This window comes from Equus przewalskii, chromosome 10 (genome assembly GCF_037783145.1).
Source record: "Equus przewalskii isolate Varuska chromosome 10, EquPr2, whole genome shotgun sequence".
Lineage (NCBI taxonomy): Eukaryota > Metazoa > Chordata > Mammalia > Perissodactyla > Equidae > Equus > Equus przewalskii.
The window spans coordinates 31,622,747-31,643,225 of record NC_091840.1 but is presented as its reverse complement, the minus strand read 5'-3'; the positions used below and the strand labels follow the sequence as shown (position 1 = coordinate 31,643,225).

General features: G+C 48.5%; 1 protein-coding gene across 23 annotated transcripts in view; it reads right to left on the bottom strand.

Annotated features, from left to right (window-relative positions):
• The window catches only part of MSI2 (musashi RNA binding protein 2), a 386,410-nt gene that overhangs the window by 360,087 nt on the left and 5,844 nt on the right, over nucleotides 1–20,479 (bottom strand). For all 23 annotated transcript variants that reach the window (XR_011523121.1, XR_011523122.1, XM_070560806.1 and 20 more), the window contains exon 5: nucleotides 20,362–20,403. Coding sequence is in view for 21 of the 23 variants with exons in the window: in XM_070560806.1 (XP_070416907.1) it covers nucleotides 20,362–20,403 (42 nt within the window). In the remaining 2 variants the exon portion in view is untranslated. The remainder of the gene's footprint in view (nucleotides 1–20,361; nucleotides 20,404–20,479) is intronic.

Below are 20,479 nucleotides of genomic sequence, written 5' to 3'. Positions count from 1 at the left end.
CCCATGTTTTTTCAGGGCCTGGACTGAGGGTTTTGTTGTTGTGCGCTGTCGTTTCGGGATTTTTTTTTTTTGGCTCAGGGGATGTGGAAAAGGCTATTTCTTTCCTCTTTCTCTCTCTTCCTTTCTTTCTTTTGTATCTGAATATATTTTCACATGCGCTTTAAGTGGCTTAAGGCTTGGCATCCATCTCAAACACATCTATAATGGATCAGAAGCCAAAATCTGTTTCTGATTATCACAGACAGAAATCAAGCCCCTGAAGTTGAGGGGGGTGGGAGCAGGGAGAAAAAGATACGGGCTCTTTAAAGGGTCACGGACACAAACCGACTTCTGGGTTCTGCCCACAGAGGAAGGACTCCAGCCCCAGGGGCTGACATTACTGAACGACCCATTCAGACCCTGCTCATAAACTTCCCAGCCACTCACTGCGGAGAGTTTACGGTGGGGATCCCACACCTAGTGGAACAGTGCTTTCTAGAAATCCTGGCGAGTTAGAAAGGGGAAAGGAGGAGAGCGGGGAGGGGCACACGAGCTCCCTCTCCCCCCTCCTCAAAAAAAAGACAAGCCCCCACACAGAGAACACAGCTGCAGGAAGATGAAAAACATTTTATTGTTTAAAGAGTCACAGAGGGTTGCTGGTCATGGGCAATTTAAAATTAAATACAACTCTCGTCACAGACGTTTGCAGTTAAAGGTGAACACGTTATTTTAAAAGCAAAAGTCATCCCGGCCAGAAGGGCTGCCTTCCTCCACTGAGGGACCCAGATGTGTCCTCAATTATTACAACTTTAATAGCCGGTCACCCAACTGCCCTGGATGGCAAGCCTCTTTCACAGACACATTTTTCCTGAAGAAAAAAAAGAGTCTTGCCCTCTCCCCACCTCCACAGAGCATAAAGTAAACACTTGAGAGAAGGTGAGTAATGTCTTGTCGCTGAGGTAAAAGACTCAATTATAAAACCTTCAGAAAGATTCTCAAGGAACATCTACCTACTGTGACAGCAACTTATGCAAACTAAAATATTTCCCCACTATCCACCCGCTACCTACTCCCATCCATACAAAACACGACAGAGAGGAAGCAAGGAAATCAGAGACATGGTCATCAAAAACTGATTTTGAGACCTGGACACCCATCTGACATCAAGCGACATCCTCCAATCCTGAAAGACAAGCCAGCCACATATGCGCTTCTTTATCACCTCAGCAAGAATTACGGCTCAGGAGGCCGGCACTAATTTTAGTATCAGATTTATTATGCAGCAGGGGGCAGGAATTCTCCAGGCCTGGCCCTTGTCTCTGTGCAGAAAAGCCTTCAGGATGGCCCCTTGCAGAAACAGCAAGGCTAACAAATAGAAACTTCCAGACTCCTGATATCTGGGAAGCCTCAGAAAACACTGGACTGGCCCACCAGGCTGCTTTCCAGTCCTCTCAATGCCCTTTCTGGGTGTTTCTAAGAGCCCCTTCTGACTACAACACTGCATCACACCTCCCACTTTCTGTTTGAAACGAACCCCAGTCACCCCCAGCAAAGCCACGAAGCCCCAAGGTCACAGAGCAAGGGAGACCAACATCATCTGAAACCGAGCCCAGGAGCGGCAACTTCTAGTTTCCCTGCTTTGATCTCAAAGGAAATAAAACCAGAGAACTCAATGTGGGGACAAACTGTAAACGCTGATGCTCAGTCGCTCGCTTCAGCCCGGCTCCGCATTACGTCGTAACTGAAGACACATTTTTCTGGTCGTTTTATCTCCATCAGGCTTCTCCACCTCCGGTTCTGGGCATCCTTTTGTGTGCTCTTGGCCCTGATTTCTCTCGGAGTTATCCCACGGAGCAGGTCTGTCGCTGGGTAGCTTTGGCGGCTGTCAGTCAACCTGACTGCTTTACTCCAGAAGGTCCTTTTTACACAAAAGGCCTCACTGAGGCAGAACGGGCTCACCTTTGATGTGCTCACCTCTCACATGTAAAAAACGGCTCGGAGGCCTCCGCTGAGCACGGCTGCGCTCAGGGAGACTGAAATGCAATCTGTTGGGAAACAAGGCTCTTTAAAGCATCCTCTGGAAGGCGAGATCCTGGCTTGGGTTCTGCTCCAAGGAAGAGTTCAATGGAGTGGGCTGGAACGGAATTAGCCTTTGAGAATCCAGCCCTAGTGAGGGCAGCAATTCCAACTGGCTGGAAGGGACTAGGAGAGGAAACTCAGAGGAACGCGTGGATCGTGGATCGCAAAGATAGAAACAATTCACTGCGTCATTTTCAGCCTTGGAAGTATTCAGTAGGAAGTATTATTATCAACCCACCAGACAAACAGAAAGAGAGGCCCCGATGGGCTGGGAACTGGCCGGGTGCCACTGCAGGTAGTGGATGTGCCAGGGCCAGAATCCTCATGCGTTGCTCTCTACATAAGCTCTGCTCTTCACGGCCAGTTGCGGCCTTCAGCCCTCTGGACCGAACAGGAAGGCACCCACTGGACCACATGGAAATGAGCCTCGCCACACATTCCCGTGGGATGAGCACACAGAGACTAGCAAACACCAAGCCCCAGGGAGCCTTCACACCTCCTGTGACATCGCCAAGACCACTTCTGGGGGACATGACACCGCCATCTCACGCCCCTGACTCACCAGGCCACAAATGATGGAAAGATGGTACCGGTACCCACCATGGACCCCTCGCCTGCACAGAACTCAGCCCAGGGCCCCTGGGTTGCAGAGTGCTCTTTCCCCAGTACCCATCCGACCAGCCCACCCCACCCTAAAACTGACTGATGGCTCCCTATAGCCTAAAGCGATGGTCCCCAAAGCAGGGTTTGGGGGAGAAAGACTAGAACTTAATTTATTTGTGTGTAGCTTTTTTTCTCATCCTTTTTTATTTTTAATTACTTATCTATGACTTACGAGGTACATGTTTTAACACAGTAGTACATGCGTGTCATTTATAAATAAGCATACAAGTGCACGCTCAAAAAAAGTTTGCCAAAGGGGTACATCACCAAGAACGTGTATGTTCTCAGCCAAAGGATTAAATTCCACACCCTGTGCCAGGCCCCCCACCCAGGCTGTCTCTCATGGGGGCCACTGTTTCCATTCTCACCGAGGTAGGGACGGCAGGGGGTGGGCCCTGTCCACACAGACAACAAGCCAAACCTGCCTCTCACCTTTAACACCTCCCACTTCTCAGTGAACCAAACCACCAAGCTGCTGCTCCGATCTGCAAACGCACCGTGAATCCACCCACTGGTCTCCACGTCCACTTCCCAGAACCCAGCCAGACCACCACCGTCTCATCATCGTCTCACGCAGATCTCACTGATGCCACCACATGTGCCTGGGCTCCCACAAGCCATTTTCCATACAGACTGCCAGACTGACCTTTTCAAAAGTCGAAACTGATTATCTCCCTTCCCTTCTTCAACCCCTCAGTGGGTTCCTCGACCCTCTCAGGATAAGAATAAACCTCAACCCCGGAACAGATGGCCCAGCCTCACGGCTCCCTGCTCCCCTCTCTGCATTCCAGCACAAGGAATGCACCCGGACCCTCCCTCCCCAAGTTCACGCTTATGTTCATCCTTCAAGCTAGGCTCAATGCACTTCTCCAGGAAGCCTCCCCAAAACCCTGCAGGAGACCTGGTTTCCTCACTATGCTCCCTCAAATGCCTGACGCGTTTTTGCAGCATTTATGGTAACTGTTCTCCAGTAACAGACCCTGTAATAAGTTGTTTAATGAATACGTCCCCTGCCAGATGCAAACGCGGGGACTGTGTCATCCTCGTCACAGCTGTACCCCCACTCCCCAGCTCTGGGTCTGGCTCAGGATCGGAGCTCCAGACATTTGCTGCTTGGTGAGCCAATCAATCTTTCACCCCGCCCTCCTCTGCAAGGTGACTCCAGCCCAGAAGGAACAATTTGCTACATCCCCCAAAAGCCAGGCTCCCTCACTGCTCCCACAGTTCCCTGCACCCGAGGATCTCCCCTCTCAAGATTCAGCTCACAGGGAGCCTCCTCCACGAGGCCTGCCCCGCCCGCTCCCTCCTCTGTGTCCCTCCTGGGCACGGCCCTGTCCTCACGCTAGCACACTGCCCAGTTCATAGGCCTGCCTCCCTGCCAGCCTGGGAGCCGCCGGAGGGCAGGGCCAGTGTCTGAGTCTATGTCTCTACGGGCCTGACAGCGCCCCCAGCAACTCTGTTTGTCCAATACACGGCCTGCACCTGGTGCTCCTTTGCATGTATTCCCTTTCTCCCCTCCTGCAAGACGCTTTCCACCACACTCCCTCTTTCCACCCTCCCTTCAAGTGAATAACAATAAAAGTATACCACCACCACCTCTTAAGCACCTAATCAGGCCTGTCCCTGAAAAGGAAGCCAAGATGCAGCCACTGGGAGCCAGCTGGCCACACAGCACTGGTGTCCACGGCTCCACGTCAGCAGTGGCCAAAAAGGGCATGGACCTGCCCCCACTTCAGACATGCCTGCTGCACACGAGGCATGAGCAACAGGTGCTGGTGCCGACTCACAGCCATCTCCCCAAGGAGGGGAGGACAGTGGAAGAGGAGGCAATCAAAAGACAGAACTTCGTCTGCCAAACACACTTAAGAACATTCTGAAATCGCAAATGGCCTTTGATCAGCCCTGCCTCAGTCAAGCAAGGCTTTCCAATTTCAGACAGTACCAGACGTGGGTTTCCCAAAGCTAAGGTGGGTCTCCACGGCACTTGAGACTCCTCTTCTCCCTCCTCCCCTTCTCCCACAGAAAACATAAGTGGCTAGGAGGGCACACAAGGGGAGACCCCAGCCCTGACCCGTGAAGCTGTCTGGTGCCAGGGCAGCTGCAGCCTGTAGCTCGGGAATACAGGCAGGCCCAGCCCAGACCTGCCTCTGCTCTGGAGGGCTCACAGGGCAGCCAGGGCACACACCTTAAGACATGCCAAGACCCTCTCCAGCCCGGTGCAGGATCACCGTCCGAGGCACTTCTTCCTCTAAGCTCCAGGCCAGGCATTCAGCAGGCCTCACCTCTTTGGCCGCACATCTCCCTCTGTGGGAAGCCCTGTCCAAATCAGAAAGTCAATCTGTGGAGCCCAAACGTCTTCTTGATGTGGCCCCTTCTGGCCTCACCTTGGCAACCGTCTTAGGACCTTCGGTCAGACCACTATGTAGCTGCGAACAGTAAAAGCAGCTCCCACATATAAAGTGCTAACCACCTCCCAGGCACTGTGCTGAGCACTTCAGAACAATGTCGCATGCAACCCTTGCAACGACCCTGTAAGGCAAGTACTCGTATTATATTATCCCACTTACAGATAGGGAAACTGAAGACGAGCAAAGTTAACGGAACTTTGCAGGTCACGCAGCTAGGAAATTCGAAGTTCAGAAATAAAACTCTAAGACCACCTGCCTCCTAAGCCCATTCTCTTAACCCTAAGCCCACCTGCCTCCCACCACGTACTCCTTCATTCTTCCTCAGTCTACAGAGGGGGAAACTGAGGCACGGAGTTGCAAGGCAATTGGCCGAGGGTCACATTCAGCTAATCGGCACCGAGCAAAGAATCAGAAAGCAGGTTTCTCCCGCTACACCTGGAACATTCGCATCATGGTCAGCTGGCCTCCCTCCGACCCCCATCACCCTGCCAAAAGAAAACCAACCCAAACCCACAGGCCAAAGAGAGGTCTCTAATGTGATCCAACCTACACAGCCCAGGTCACTTCCTCTCTAGGCCTCCTGTCCCCTAGCTGTCCAGTGGCGCTCACTGGCTCTCTCTCTGTCCTTGTCCTTTCTGCCACCCTCCCCAGAAAGACCAAGTCAGCAAGCGTGAGGCTTGGAAGCCAGCACCTGAGCCTCAGCACAAAATGAAGCATCTCTCTGTGACCTGGCACTAACATGGGACTCGCCTCAGAGAAATTCAAGCATCACTCAATTTGGGAACTAGGGAAATGAGTCATGAGTCCTCTTTCAGGAAGCTGAAGAAACCACCTTCGCTGACAGGGAAGGAAACTGAGGCAAAGAGCAGCGGCAGCAAGCTGGTGGAGGTCCCACGCTGCTGGGGAGGGGGAGCAGGTCGATGGAGGCAGAACGTCCTCAGAATCCAGACGCCCCTGCTCTCTCCTCATGGTCTTCTCTGAAGATCCAGGAGAATCTGTTGCATTTCTTTAGGAGTCAGCCTCTCTGATCTCTTTCTCTCTACATATTTACTCCTTTGACTTTTAAATCCAGAAACTTCCACCAAAAGCAGACACGCGCAAAAAGGAGCAACGTTTGTCTCAACAACTGAAGCTCCCTCATCAAGCAACCGAGGTCTAAACTGGCTCCTAATTAATATTAACCCTCCAAATCAGAGTCATGCTCAGAAAACCTTGGATGAAGAGACGCGGGGCGGGAGGGGAGTCTCCAATTTTCTTTTTACTTCATCTGGAAAATTAAGAGCACCGCTGATTTGAACAAGAAATCATCAAGGAAAGCAATCACAACTCCACACGGCCCGTCACTCGATGGACTTGGATGTGTAACCTGCCACTTTCGTGTGCCGAAATTAAAAGGACTGTGGCGAGAATAGCAATGATGGCATGGGTCTGTCTCTCCTCCTTCACCCTCAGAAAACATAAAAACTCCTTCAGAAGAGTCCTAAGGAGATCAGGAAGAGCTCCGGCTTATCCATCAAAATAAACCAGAAAAACCTGCTCAGAGACTCCACCACAGCCCTTCAGAGGGAGGTGTCCCCCAAGACCGTCTACCTCACAGGATCAAGACGGGGGCAGTGAGCACAGAGCGCCGAACTGGGGGCAGGGGGCCTGGAGACCCTCCACTCCAAGCCCAACACTTATTTGCTGTTTCTGCATTAATTACAATAAACTGCTTCATAGCCTAGCAATCACTTAATGGAGCAGCAAATATGGCTTTTTCCCTATAATTAGTCAATGTAATCTACTACGATTTCCCTCCTCCCGGCCACCCTCTTCCATCCTCTACACACTAACGTTCGCACACACCCATCCCCTGCCCAGGATCCACCACAATCACAGTCTTGTTCCTCAGTCCCGGCAACACGCAATGAACTTGAGGCGGAGGAGACTAATTTGGAAATGAGCAAGGAGATCTGGACACACCAACTGCAAAGGCCCTACAGCATCTGGGGGCGTTCCCAGCCCTAACAGTAGATCTGAGGGTCAGGGATCTCCCAGGCCGACGGCCGGGAACTACCGGCATTTCCTGGAGCTCTGCCAAACTCATTCCCACACACATAATGGGGCTCAGGTGTTTGTGGATCAAAAGTTAATGGTCCCTGTCCCCAAGAAAAAGGTTCTATGAAAAGGTAACGCGCATCCCCCATCCCACCGCTCTCCCTGCTCCCAATTGTCCGCCCTCATAGCTGGGACTCTTTCATTTGCCTGAAGTGATTCCTCCTTCCAAGCATCCCCCAAACCTCGTCAACCATCCCACCCTGGGCTTCCACCGACCACCAAGTGTCAAAGGAACAAACCCACGTTCGAAGGCATATGGACACCATCGGAGGGTTCTGACCAAAGAAAATTATTTCCCTGCCATTGACAATTTGGGTTTTGTGAATTGAAGCCCCTGTGACGATCCTTTGGCATGTAGATTAAGGATAACAACACCCCCCTCTTATGGTCTGTTTTTCTCTACTCGGCCCTGTTAGGACTTATCAGCTCACATCAGCTGGTCTCATCTCCAGCAAGAGCAGAACACTTTGTATCTTTCTCACTTTCAAGACACACACACACACACACAAATCCCTGGTTACGGAGGAAGAAATTAATACATTCTAAGTGTCTACCATACACCAGGTGCCTTATTTATAGTGTTTCATTTCATATACACAACTCTATTATCCCCATTTTTTTGGCGTAGAATTGAAGCTCAGAAAGGTTTAGACACCTTCCTAAGATCACAGAGTCAGCAGCAGCAGCAAGATTCAAAGCAGGTCCCTCTGAGCCCAAAGGCCAGGTCCTACCAACCACATACTTCATTTGTTATCGCACATGCACTTGTCTGAATCCGAATTATAGCACAATTCCACTCAGATCGTATACATTCATATACACACACATCCACACGTGTGTACATACACTCTTTCGTCCTTCTCAAATATTACATAAGAAAAAAATATGTAAGGCAGCAGACTGCTGTACTTAAAACCATTCTCCAACCACCAAGGAAGGCAGACAGTCAGCATTTTGCCAGACTTGCCACAGGACATCACTCTTGCCAACAGGACTGTATATAAATCAGGCATCCATAGTGCTCACCACATGCCAGACACCATTCTAAGCACTTTACATGTCAACTCACGTAATCCTCACAACGAGCCCGCGAAGGAGATACTATTATTACCTCCATTTTACAGATGACAAAACTAAGGCACAGAACATTTAGGTAACTTGATCAGTCACACGGCTGGTAAGGGGTGGAACGAGGATTCAAACCCAGACAGGCTGGTTCCAGAGCCCATGCTCTTAAACACTCAGCCATGGCACCTCAAGGAGAGTAATAAAAATAATAAGGTCAGTAATTAAGTGTGGCGTGGGGCATGGGGTGGGAGCAGGCATCTATCTAGAGCTTTCCTTTCCCCTATTTCCAGGCCCCAACCTGTATGACACCAGATCACTCGCCAGCTGGTTTCATGATTTCTGTAACATGAACAATTGTTCTATGTAAGCTCTCCTGTCAATATCAGAGACAAGAGCCCAGAGGGCCTAAGGAGCTGGTCTCTAGGCAACTTTTAAAGCCCCTGCACAGGGGCAGAGGTTTGAGGATGCTTGAGTTCAAACCCACAAAGCACTTCCCAATACTTGGGGGTTTGTCTGGATGGCCCTGGAAAATGGTCATTTCCATGAACACAATCAGTCCTTCTCAGGATGCCCAGAGGGTCTGATCGTCCCCACTCCACCGTCTCTTTACAGCTTGGGGAAGGACTCAGGTAACTGCTTCCACAGTACGTTCTGCTCTGATCCACTGGGATCACGCTGAAGAGGGGCAGCCAGGAGAGCTAGCGCTGTGAACGCCCAGGCTTCGAGCAAACAGGACGATGCGCCGATAAAGGAGATCGCAACATGCCAACGCGGCAGTGTGCCAGCCACGAGCTGCCCAGCCACGACTCGTGCTCAAAAGAACTTTAATTGAACTCTTCCAGCAAGTGCAGCAGAAAAATTCATAATGAGGTCCACCCCCCAACACACTATGTCAGTCAGTTCCACAGTTGTGTGGATCCAGTGAAAAATCATTTTTAACAAGGATATGGGATGTGCATGGACGTTAACCTGAACACTGTGTCCTGTGGGGAAAAACAATGATCAAATCCGTGGATTTTTATTTTCAAAGCAATTTAAGTAAGGCATTCTGCCATAATCAGCTTTACTACCCCTATTAGTATAGAAAAACAAGTTCTGAACCTGGCTCCCTAGTGAAAAACGCAAAATTTGTATAATTAAAATTATACTTGTGAAATTCAAACACACTTTAATTTCCTAAGGGCCCCCTAATCAAGTCAGAAGTTCTTACTAAAACCAATTATCTGCTTTGAAAACAGAAGAGGAAATATATACATGTAGCAGTCTTGGGGAGATCCACAGCCCAACTGTTTCCCACGTTCAAGCATTCTAATTTGATCTTTTTTCCCCAGATGGAAGAAACAGTGAAGCCACCGGTTGCTTTTATTAAGTGTTACGTGTTTAAGTTTAAACATTTTTGTTTGTTTGTTTGTTTGCCTTTAGCTACAAAAATGACATATTTGAGAGCTATCCCAGAGGAAATTGAGTTGAAGGGGATAAAAAAAACCAAACCCAGCATGCATCAATAAATACACACTGTATTTCCACCCACCCCACCCCAGGTCCTATCTAGCTTTTTTCCTTAAGATCTCACAGCAGTATTTCAAACACTTGCCCATTCCTGTTTGGAATGCTCACCCAAACACGACGATGAGGGATGAGACAGAAGATAAGCCAGCTTCATTTCTGGAACAGGCTGACGACAGAGGCAGGAACTCCCAAGGTCCCATCCAGTAAAGCAGCAATACCCAGGTTTCTCACCTCCTTACCAGGTGACCCACCCAAAATGTGGCAGCTTTTCTTAACTGGAAATTCTTGCCCAAAAGTAACACGGAAATACGGAATACTCTCGAAGGCGCTAAAATATTTAAGAGGCAGTTGTTGCAATGTTCCATTTACACCATCAATATGAAATGTTATCAGGCTAGGGCCTTTACAAAAAAAAAAAATGCTGCACACCAATGGGTTTTCTCCTCCTGCCTCCCTGGAATCCATTTCAGAGATGAGAATGCTTTTCCACTCTCGGCTTTGGTGTTCCAACAGTGCCCAGCTGGGTGATGTCAGCCTCACATGCCAGCCACCCAGGCTCCAGCAGGTGACCAGAAGGTAAAACAAAATGCCTCTCGGTTTAAAACTTTACTTTTCAGTAGGTGGGAACAGAGAACTCGCCACATATGGCCTCTAGAGGACGGAGAACATGGTAGCTTCGTATTAGAACTTCCATTGGAAGACTTAGGAACCAACGCGTGCGTGTGCATGCAGAAACACACAGGCGCCCACGCATGCACGTGCACACGCAGAGGGAAACAAGCTTCTCCGAGAGCGAGTCATGGGAACTGCGACTCTGCTGGTTCCTTGCCTCCCTCCCACCAGAGCAGCCACCTCATTAATGTCACTTAGCATCACGTTTTGCTACGCTAGGTCTTTCTGCACTCTGTTCCCGCAGGCGGCCCGAAGCTGGCTTCCATTGTAAACTTCTGTTCTTTGGGAAACTCTCAAAAGCTTTGATTGGAGAAAAGAAAAAACTCTTACAGGGCCTCTCCGCTCACTCTTTCCCCTCCTCCAGTTTCTTCTCTTTGGTGCTTTATTCAGAACCACTACACACACAAACCATACTCTGAAAGTCATTTACAACATGCCAGCTAAAAAAAAAAGCGCCAATGATTGCAGTGGCCTGTCTATTTGCAATTGCCCAAAGAGAATAATTCATTTCAGCGGAGGATATGGATGAAGCCCTGAATACATTCCAACACTGTATGCTGCCCTTCAAAACAATAAAAATGTAAAAAACCCAGAAGAAAGAAGGCCTGAGGTGGCAAGAATGAGAATCTCTTGACCCCCAAGGAATTTATTCTCCTGGATCTTCTGAAGCACTCTCTCCCCAGAATGCATCATCAAGACCATTTTATTAGATTTTTCTAAACCCTTGAAATTGTCACATAATTGAAACAGAAACAGCAATTTAAAACTCTGAATGGATTTCTTAAAAAGAAGATTCTAGGCTGGCCCAGCATCCCCTCTTGGCTGCTCTCGCCCCTAACCTAAATTTAAGGCCCTTTCACACAAAACCCTATTTATCTTTTAAATCCTCCCCTGACATAAAAGTTACACATTCCCCTAATGCCTTAGATTTCAGGACATTTGGGAGAAACTCATCCCAGACAACAGGCTAAAAAAAGAATCCATTAGCATTAACTTGCCTGTCATAGCCAGTGACAAATAAATGAATGTGATGCTTTCAGATCAGTCATTGGTGGAACTACCCCCAGGCAGATAAAGACCAGAACTGGGAGAGAGAAGGCTCACGGGAGACCTCTCACACAGTGGTGTCTTAGCTGTCCCCTCGCTGCTCCCCAGGACCTCACTCTCAGAGGCAGCAAAGACATAGGCATCAGAGGCGGAAAAGGAAATGCGTTCCCAATGCCCATGGAGCATCCTCAAGATAAAGGATGCATGCTATCTTCCCTTCGAGAGCCAAGACCCCAGCAGCAGACCAAGCCACTGACACAGAATCTTCCAAATCTCAACGCGCTGTTCTATCCATCACCCCTAGAAAGGGGCAACAGTACCCATCAACTCACACGCGAGACAGGGCCTTCTATGATCCAGGCAACGCCATCTTTGGGGAGAGTAACAGATAATGAACGCTTACATGGACCCACTATGTGCAGGTATCACACTAGGCCCTTCATATGCATCAACCCATTTAATCCCCCTAACAATTCCAGGATGTAGGTCCTGTTAAAATCCCCATTTCACAGATGAAGAAAGGTAGGCACAAAACCATTAAGTGATTTGTTCAAAACTCCATGGCTGGTATGTGGCATTTAACTGCGCTAAACAGGTTCTCAGAAAATACGCAATAGAAACTAACCTGAGGCTTCCAGGCCAGACCACAACAAATTCTATTCCTCAGCCTGAGCATTTGACAGCAGTCAGGCAAAGCCCAGGAACCTAACATCTACCCACTCACGCTGGATGCAGCAGGGCTTCGAGGCTAAGGGAGCAAGGACTGGGATTCAGATAGACTTTGGTCCAAAGGCCAACCCTGACTCTAGTTCTGCAGCCCTCAGAAAGCTGATTACCCTCCCTAGGCCTCAGTTTACCCATCTGTCGAATGGAGATAATACCAACTATTGCAAAGGACTGTTGTAAGGATTAAATAAAAGGAGATTAAGTAGCTACAGTAGCCAGTCCTGGTGGTCTAGCAGTTAAGATTTGGTGCTCTCACTGCCACAGCCCGGGTTTATTTCCCAGTCAGGGAACCACACCACATGCCTCTCAGTTGTCATAGTGTGGTGCGCTGCGTGTTGCTGTGATGCTGAAAGCTATGCCACCAGTATTTCAAATACCAGCAGGGTCACCCACGGTGGACAGGTTTCACCAGAGCTTCCAGACTGAGAGAGACTGGGAAGAAGGACCTGGCACCCACTTCCGAAAAAACTGGCCATGAAAATGCTACAAATAGCAGCCAAGCATTGTCTGTACAGCACCGGAAGTGAGAGGATGGCACGAAAAGACCAGCAGGGTTCCGCTCTGCTGTACACAGGGTGGCTAGGAGTCAGAACGGACGCCACAGCACTACCACCCCAAGCAGGCAGAGCAGTGGTACATCAGTATGGTGCCTCACACATGCTGACTCACAATAAGCATCATTATTTTGAGGTAGGATTTTTCTTTTTCGTTATTCAAGGTCTCAAAACTAAAATAAAGAAGTCTAACAGCCACGCACCCACCCTGAGAATAACTTCCCAGTTGTTGGGAGCGTGATGATATCCACACTTGAAAGAGAGAACAGGGACACCCTGTTGTATTCAGGGCCCAGTGGGACACCTGTCCCAACTGGACGAACCGTCGTAGGCTGCTGCTACAATGGACCACAGGGGGCTCCGTCCCATTACCACGCTTGCTCACACCTCTCACGCTGCACAGAAGGGACAGGTCGCGATTCCAAAACTTCACGTTCCTCACACCAGGCAGCCACTCAGCCAAAGGTAACTCCAAGCAGACACTACTTATAAAGTCACAGGTCAGGCTGGTCTGAGCCACAGGGCACACACATTGGTGTCATACAGGAAACCTGTGATTTCCATACCAAGAAATGACATCTCACTGTCTACACACGGTAAGGTCAAGATCACGGCTTAGATAAGGACAAAGTACAGAACTTCAGAATTCTGTCTGTATCACGGCCCCTTGTTAGGAAGGCAAAGAGGAGAGAGGAAGGGAGAAGGTGGAAACAAGAGAATGACAGAGCTTTTTGTAGCTGCCACACACCCCAAAGAGCAGGGGTAGAATCTGCCAGGAGCATCACTCCTAAAGAAGGGTCTATAGCCAGGGAGAACGCAGCCTGGGTTACACTGGAGGCAAAGTCCAGGGTGGGACGCTCTCCATGAAACTGCATCAGCCATAGTCCCATCAGTGACCCCAGCTTCTATATTGATCCAAAAGAGCTCAGAACATCGTAGGGAGCAACTCCGTGATCCTGCACACACACACCACAGCTTCCCCAGCACCAGCCAAATAAAGTACAAACTCATTTGCTTTGCCTGGCAGTCAAGGCCTTCCACAACCTGGCCCCCATGGCCTCTCCAAGCCTCACTCCAGAGCACTGGGCGGCCCACTCCCTCCGCTGCAGCCGCGTGTCCTGACCTCTCCTAGCCCCGGTACGAGGAACTGCATTCCTGCCATTCTTCCTTCCTACCTGCTCTTCAGGATCCGGGGCAAAGACCACCTCCTCCAAGAAGCTGTCTTCACTCGTCCTTCCTCTAAATGCTGTTCCTGTCTCTCTTACTGTGCTTATCGCATCCTCTCCTGTATCACAGGCAGCATCCCTCCTCCCAACCTGGAGGTAAGACCCTTGCAAACTCTATCTCCTCTGCATTCATTCTATCGAAATGGAGGTTGATGGTGTGCACAAGAACAGTACTAAAAGCCAAAGGGTTTTTTTCTAATTAGTAAAATATGTTTGTGCCCTTAGAGCCCACTGTCCAGTGGAGGCAATAAGGCATGAACTAAATAACCATAAAACTCAGAACGAAGTGCCTAACACAGTCCCTGGTGCTGAGCAGAAACTTGGTAAACAATTTTGAATACTGAAAGTGAAAGCAACCGAATATATTAATGACACAGTCCATCGCCACCTACCATCACTCTTAGCCCACCTAGCTTTTCACAACTGACGGTGTGTGACCTACTTGTCCATTTGCTCGTTGCTTATTTGCTTCACTAGAGTGAAAGCCCCATGAGAGCAGGGCCTTTGCCTTACCCTCCATACCATGCCCAGAACCACCCGCACACAGTGCCTGGCACACAGTAGGTCCTCAATAACGTATGGTAAATAAATGAATGCATGAGTGCCTTGCACAATGGCCAATGGATGTATCAATAAGTTTTTGCTAATTTATTATTGTTGGAAGGGCCATAACCAGAGAAAAGGTAAAAGTGCTGTGGAAATCCAGAGAAAGAACTATTACATCCAAGAGGGAGCAGGGATGGCGTCAGGGAAAAGGTAACGACTGAAAGAAGGGTCTGTTTTGTACAGCAGAGAGAAGGAAGGCAGTGCAGACCCACAAAAGGGCAGCTATTCAGAGAAGGGCGAACTCTCGGTTTCAAGGCAGCAAAAGGTAGACGAGTTGAGAAATCAGCTGGAAGAAGACTCTCCCGTATAGACATTGAAGGACCTCACTCCCCGGGCGAAGAAGTTTACCCTTTGTTCAGTGGGCATCAGGAAGACACGGGGGGTTTCCCGAACCCCTCAAAGGTGGGTGCACACACACAGCCAGCAATTAAAAACAATTAAACGAGCTCTTAGTAAACGAACGCACCAGATCAAACAAGAGGACCACGATGATGAACGATGTCTCCCCTTTTATGTTCTCGGGGCTCTCGGCCGGAGAATGTCCAGATTTAAAAATACAAAATAGGACACGAAGAATGGCTGCCGCCTCAAGGGGCACCCAAGGTGGTCAGCCAGTTCCTCAGAGTGCCTTCCTCCTCCTTCCTTCCTGGGGAGGCAGAGGGGGTCTCACCTGTCTGCCAAAAAACCTCTGACACAGAACACAGGAGCTCTGGCACCACAGGAGACTGACCTTAATGTTGAAATGAAAGCATGTGAGGAAAGGCAGAACGCAGGGAAAGGACTCCTCCTCCCGAGCTGACACCTGCTGCGGACTGGAACACAGCACGGAGCCGCGCTCCCTGACAAGAAAGCAGCTAAGCCACTAATCCCCCCGGGTCCTCGCCGTTGTGGACCAGGGCTGCAGACACACCACCACATCCCTGCTGGGACCCAGAAACCCACCGGCAGGTCCGTTAACCGTGGCTGCCGAGACGACAGCTGCAGCTCATCCAAGATGGCAAGACTCTAGGATGACCCGACCCACAGCAGCAGGGGAGGCCAGATGCCAAAAACTCACCACCCCTCGCCCTTGAGAAGCTGCCAAGAAACCACTCCCCCGGAACAGGAGGTGCGCGTGTAAAACGCTCATGCTGCGCTGCACCCATCTGGACACATGCTTAACCGAGAACCTTCTAGACAACAGAAAAACCCAGCTTCCAGCTCCACCTTGCCACAACTCAGCCGTGTGACCTAGGGCAACCGACACAACCTCCCTGAATGTCAGCTGCCTCCGATGTGAAAAAGGCAGGCTGGATTCAACTCACATGTTTAACAGTCACTGAATGTCAACCGTCAACAACTCCCTGCCGTCAGGGGGCTTACAGTCCAATTAAGATTTTTCTGAGGTCATCTTCACCATCACAAATTTTTTTATTCTACAATAACGTATCAGCAGACATTTGCTGGGCGCTACTTAGTGCCCGGCTCCCAGCAAAGACTTTTCACTCATCGTGAAAACAACTCCATGTTTGGCATGACACCATCCCTGTTTTAAACAGGAGGAAACTGAGGCTTGGAGGGGCTTAAGTGACTCACCCCTGATCCTCCAGAAGGGACTGAAGGGCAAGTGGAAATAGGTTGGAGAAATGAGATCTCCCTTATCAACAGATAAGGTTCTGGTCTCTAAAACTTAAGGAGAAAAACGACAACTGAGTGGAGTCAGGAACACTTTCTCATACACAAGGATAATTAGGGCAGGTGGTGAGTTACGCCCACACTCACCCCTGCAGGAAGATGCTAGGCAGTCTCTTGGTTTCTCCACACAAGAAAAAGAACCCACAAGCTTGAGCAATAGTCCTCCAGGCAGCCAACACTTCTGCCCAAAGGGACCAATGAAAGAATATGACATGACTGATCCCAATCATCCCCATTTCTCCAATGGTTTCAAATTAAGTCATCTTTCTAAGAGTAGCATGACCATTTTAATTTTTTAAAAGACGGGGGTGGGAACTCTTACATATTTTACAAAATGAAATAATCATCCGGAGAAATAGCAAGACACAGAACAGACCTATCATCTTCGGATCAAAACGTACTTCACTAATTAACGGCCACTAGTCTCCAAAGAGTCGCCCCTTGGCTAGTTAACAAAGCTCCATTATATGTCACCAGAGAGGTGAGCATTTACATGGCAAAGGAGAACCAACGAACGGCAGGATTCAAAACCCTTCCTTCCGTGGCTCATTAAAATTCTGGCCAAAACAGTTTATTTATATGATACATTGAAGAATATTATGACAGTACTAACACGAAATCTGTTCTTCACCGCCACAGATTTTCTTTCCTATTAAGTTACAGTTTCTTTCCACTAGTCTTGTTTTAACACCTCCACGGAATATTTCTCTGGCGAGTGTTAGCGAGGAGGGACAGCCAGAAACCAGAGAAATGAATTTTAACTGCAACACCCGCTGACAGATCATTTACAAGCTCCTAACCCAGTCCACGAGGAGGGAAGCAGCTCACCTTGCCACCAGGACCCTAACTCATACACACACATTTTTTATCAAAGGGAGACAAATAATAAATAAATAAGTTCTACACTCCTGCCAGCTGGGTTTTGGCCTCCAACACTAACTTCAATCCGAAATCCCCAGGCCGGCCTCAAATTCTATCGGAAAATAATCGCTGACAAGGAAGATGCTTTCTCTGCATCCTGCCCCAACTCCACCCACCACACACTTCGCCAATTCCCCAGATGCCTCACTGGGGTTGAGCAACCCCAGAACCATCTGAAAGGATGCCCTGAGGGGTCGGACAGAGAGACACCAGCAGTCAGTGTCACACAATGGAATGACATCACAGGGGGTGGGTGAATCATCCAACCATGGAACTCCAAAGCTCTGCGATGCTGGCTGTGGTTCTGCTCCTCACAGCCTGATGACTACTCTGAGCCACCTCCTCTTCCATAGCAGAGAAGCGATACTCCATGAGGCCCCACAGGATGGCAACACTGGGAGAAGGCTCAGTTCTGGAGTCACAGTTGCCTACGTGTGTCCCTTGTACCACTTCTCAACCTAGTTGCACCTTGGTTTCTATAAACCTATAAAATGGAGATAAAACTAGCACCCACTTCATAGGGCAGAGGAGAAGACTGACTGACTAAAAGAGAATACGTATAATGACCTGCAACATTGCCTGGCACATAAATTGAATTAATACCATTATTATTAATAGACCGCTCACAGGATTGGTGTGAGGGCCTAACAAGAATAACAGCAAAAATACCAGGTAACACATATGGTATTACCATGTGCCAGGTTTTTTGGGGTTTTTTTGAGGAAGATTAGCCCTGAGCTAACATCTGCTGCCAATCCTCCTCTTTTTGCTGAGGAAGACTGGCCCTGAGCTAACATCCGTGCCCATCTTCCTCTACTTTATATGTGGGACACCTACCACAGCATGCCTTGCCAAGTAGTGCCATGTCCACACCCAGGATCCGAACTGGTGAACCCTGGGCCTCCAAAGCAGAATGTGCACACTTAACCACTGAGACACCAGGCCAACCCCCAGGTCATTTTCTTAAGCCCTTTACCTTTATTAATTTACTTAATCGGCAAAAGATTCGATGAGATGGGGAAACTGAGGCTCAGGGAAATTAAATGATTTGCCCAAATTCACACAGCTAAGGAGTGGCCCGGCCAGGATCTGAAGCCAGGCTGCCGAGCTTGAAAACGACAATAACAACGATGATTCAACCAACAATGATAAAGGTGGGGATGAAGATGAGTTAGGAGGCCCTCACCCTGTGCCAGGCTCTTTTATTCTTCACAACCACCTTCGGAGGGAACTACTGTCATCACTCCCATTTTACAGATGAGCAAACTGAGACTGAGCGAGGGTGATTTGCTCAGTGTCACAGGACCTGGGATTCAGGCGGAAATAATGGACAGGAAAAGTACTTTGGGAAGTGTGTCATAAAACGGAAGGTGCTATTATGAAATCCCAAGAATTCCATGGAAAGACGTCCTTCCCCAACTGCTTCAACGTTAGCTCATATCTAAAAGTTTGACAATTCACCGAAAACATTCCAGACTCCAGACTGGGGGAGAGGCGGAGGAAAGGCACACTTCGACAAGTTCAAGAAATATTCTGTCTCGGTTTCAAGTTGAATGCATCGCTGCAAAACAAAATGCTAGAGTATATTAAAATGAAATATTGCCTTCCTGGTTTAAAAAAAAACAAAAACCAAAAAAAGTTGAGGGGGCAGGCAGCAAGGAGGAAGAGAACACAGGTCACACCTCTGGTTTGACCAAGTCAGGGATTTTTCCAGTTTCCCTCTAGAGTAATCTGATCCTAGTTCTGGGTGATCAAATGACTAACCTGGAAATTTGAAGATTCACACTTATGGAAGAAACAGCAATTCTTCCAAACCCAGGAAATACTGCTAATTCTGGAAGGCTTCGGAAATGTCAAGGATCACACTCAGTCCGGAAAACCTTTAAATGGTTAAGACAGTCCCAAAGTCTGTGCTCAGTACAGAAATAATCTAACCTCTTTGGTTCATTAATTCCTATTATTTGCTTAAGCAGTAGAAAAAAATGCCTTAAAGTATTTTGCTATATTTACTTAAGAGATTTATGTTTCTTTTGAAAGAAAGAAAGAAAGGAAAGAATTGCATCGCAGGCTCCAGACCTGAAATTCTCAAAATATCACCCACAAATGCCAACTTTTTCTTCATTAACACGGAAAACCATTCTTCCCTTGACATAATTAAAAGTTTCCACTTCTGAGAGGCCGTGTATAGAGAAATAAACGGAATTTGCTTAAACCACAGGCCTTTCCTTTTATGACCTACCATCAGAAGCTTCACCTTTTCCTCTTTCCCTAAAAGAGGGCCAAGGCCACAAGATGCAGAAAAAGTATTTCTTCCAACGTTATAGAGGGAAGAAAAAAGTATAATTAAAAAGTGCAAGTTCAACACCTAAGCCATAAGCCCTTTACATTTCGCCTTAGGCTCCTCACAGCTGTGGTCTCATAGCCACACCTGGCAAGCAGGGTGAAAACTATGTTAGCTACACACTTCTTAAAAAGTGAAGGCCTATCTGAATCCTGTAAGTCAGTCTTGTAGCACAACTCATGCCCAGTTACAACATTTTCTGAACTTTCTCCGCCCAGACACCAGCACTTGCACAGAGCCAACAGCACTGCTGGTTTCAAGCGTGCCCTAACGTATCTAACCAACCTGAAACCAAGACATCCACTGCTTCCTCTGTCAGATTTAGGGCTTTAAGGGGCTACAAAGTTGTTTTTTCAAGAAAGGACGAGCTGTTTACTTAAATTCTACTCCTCTCCATAAACTCCAGGTTGTAAGGCCTCAAAAGAGTACTCTTCAAAAAAAGGCACATGGAAATGTCCAACTTTTCATGATATGATCTCCACAAGGCTTAAAAAACAGAACACTTGCATAAATACTACAACAGACGGAGCCATGTCCTCCCACTAAGGATCAGGCTTGTCCCTGCCCGCTGTCGCATGCTCAGAACCCACCTCGGGACGGCTAACTTGCAGACGCGAGGTTATCTCCCAGAGCTCCTTGCCTGGCTTGGACTCTCACAGCCACACGCTGATACCCTGAAGGAACGGCGTGCACCAGGTTCAACGCTTCATTGCCAGCACTCTGTTTGAAACTGGAAATCCTTGGCAACCATCTCTGAGAGCTAAAATCCTATTAGTGATTCTCCCACTTACCTTGGGTTGCGCTCGACGAGGAAATGCAACTTTGGGGTCAATCTGGGGGAAAAAATGGAAAAATGGGAATCAACTGCAGTACTTTAAGGAGAGAAGAAGAATATGATTAATCACCTAA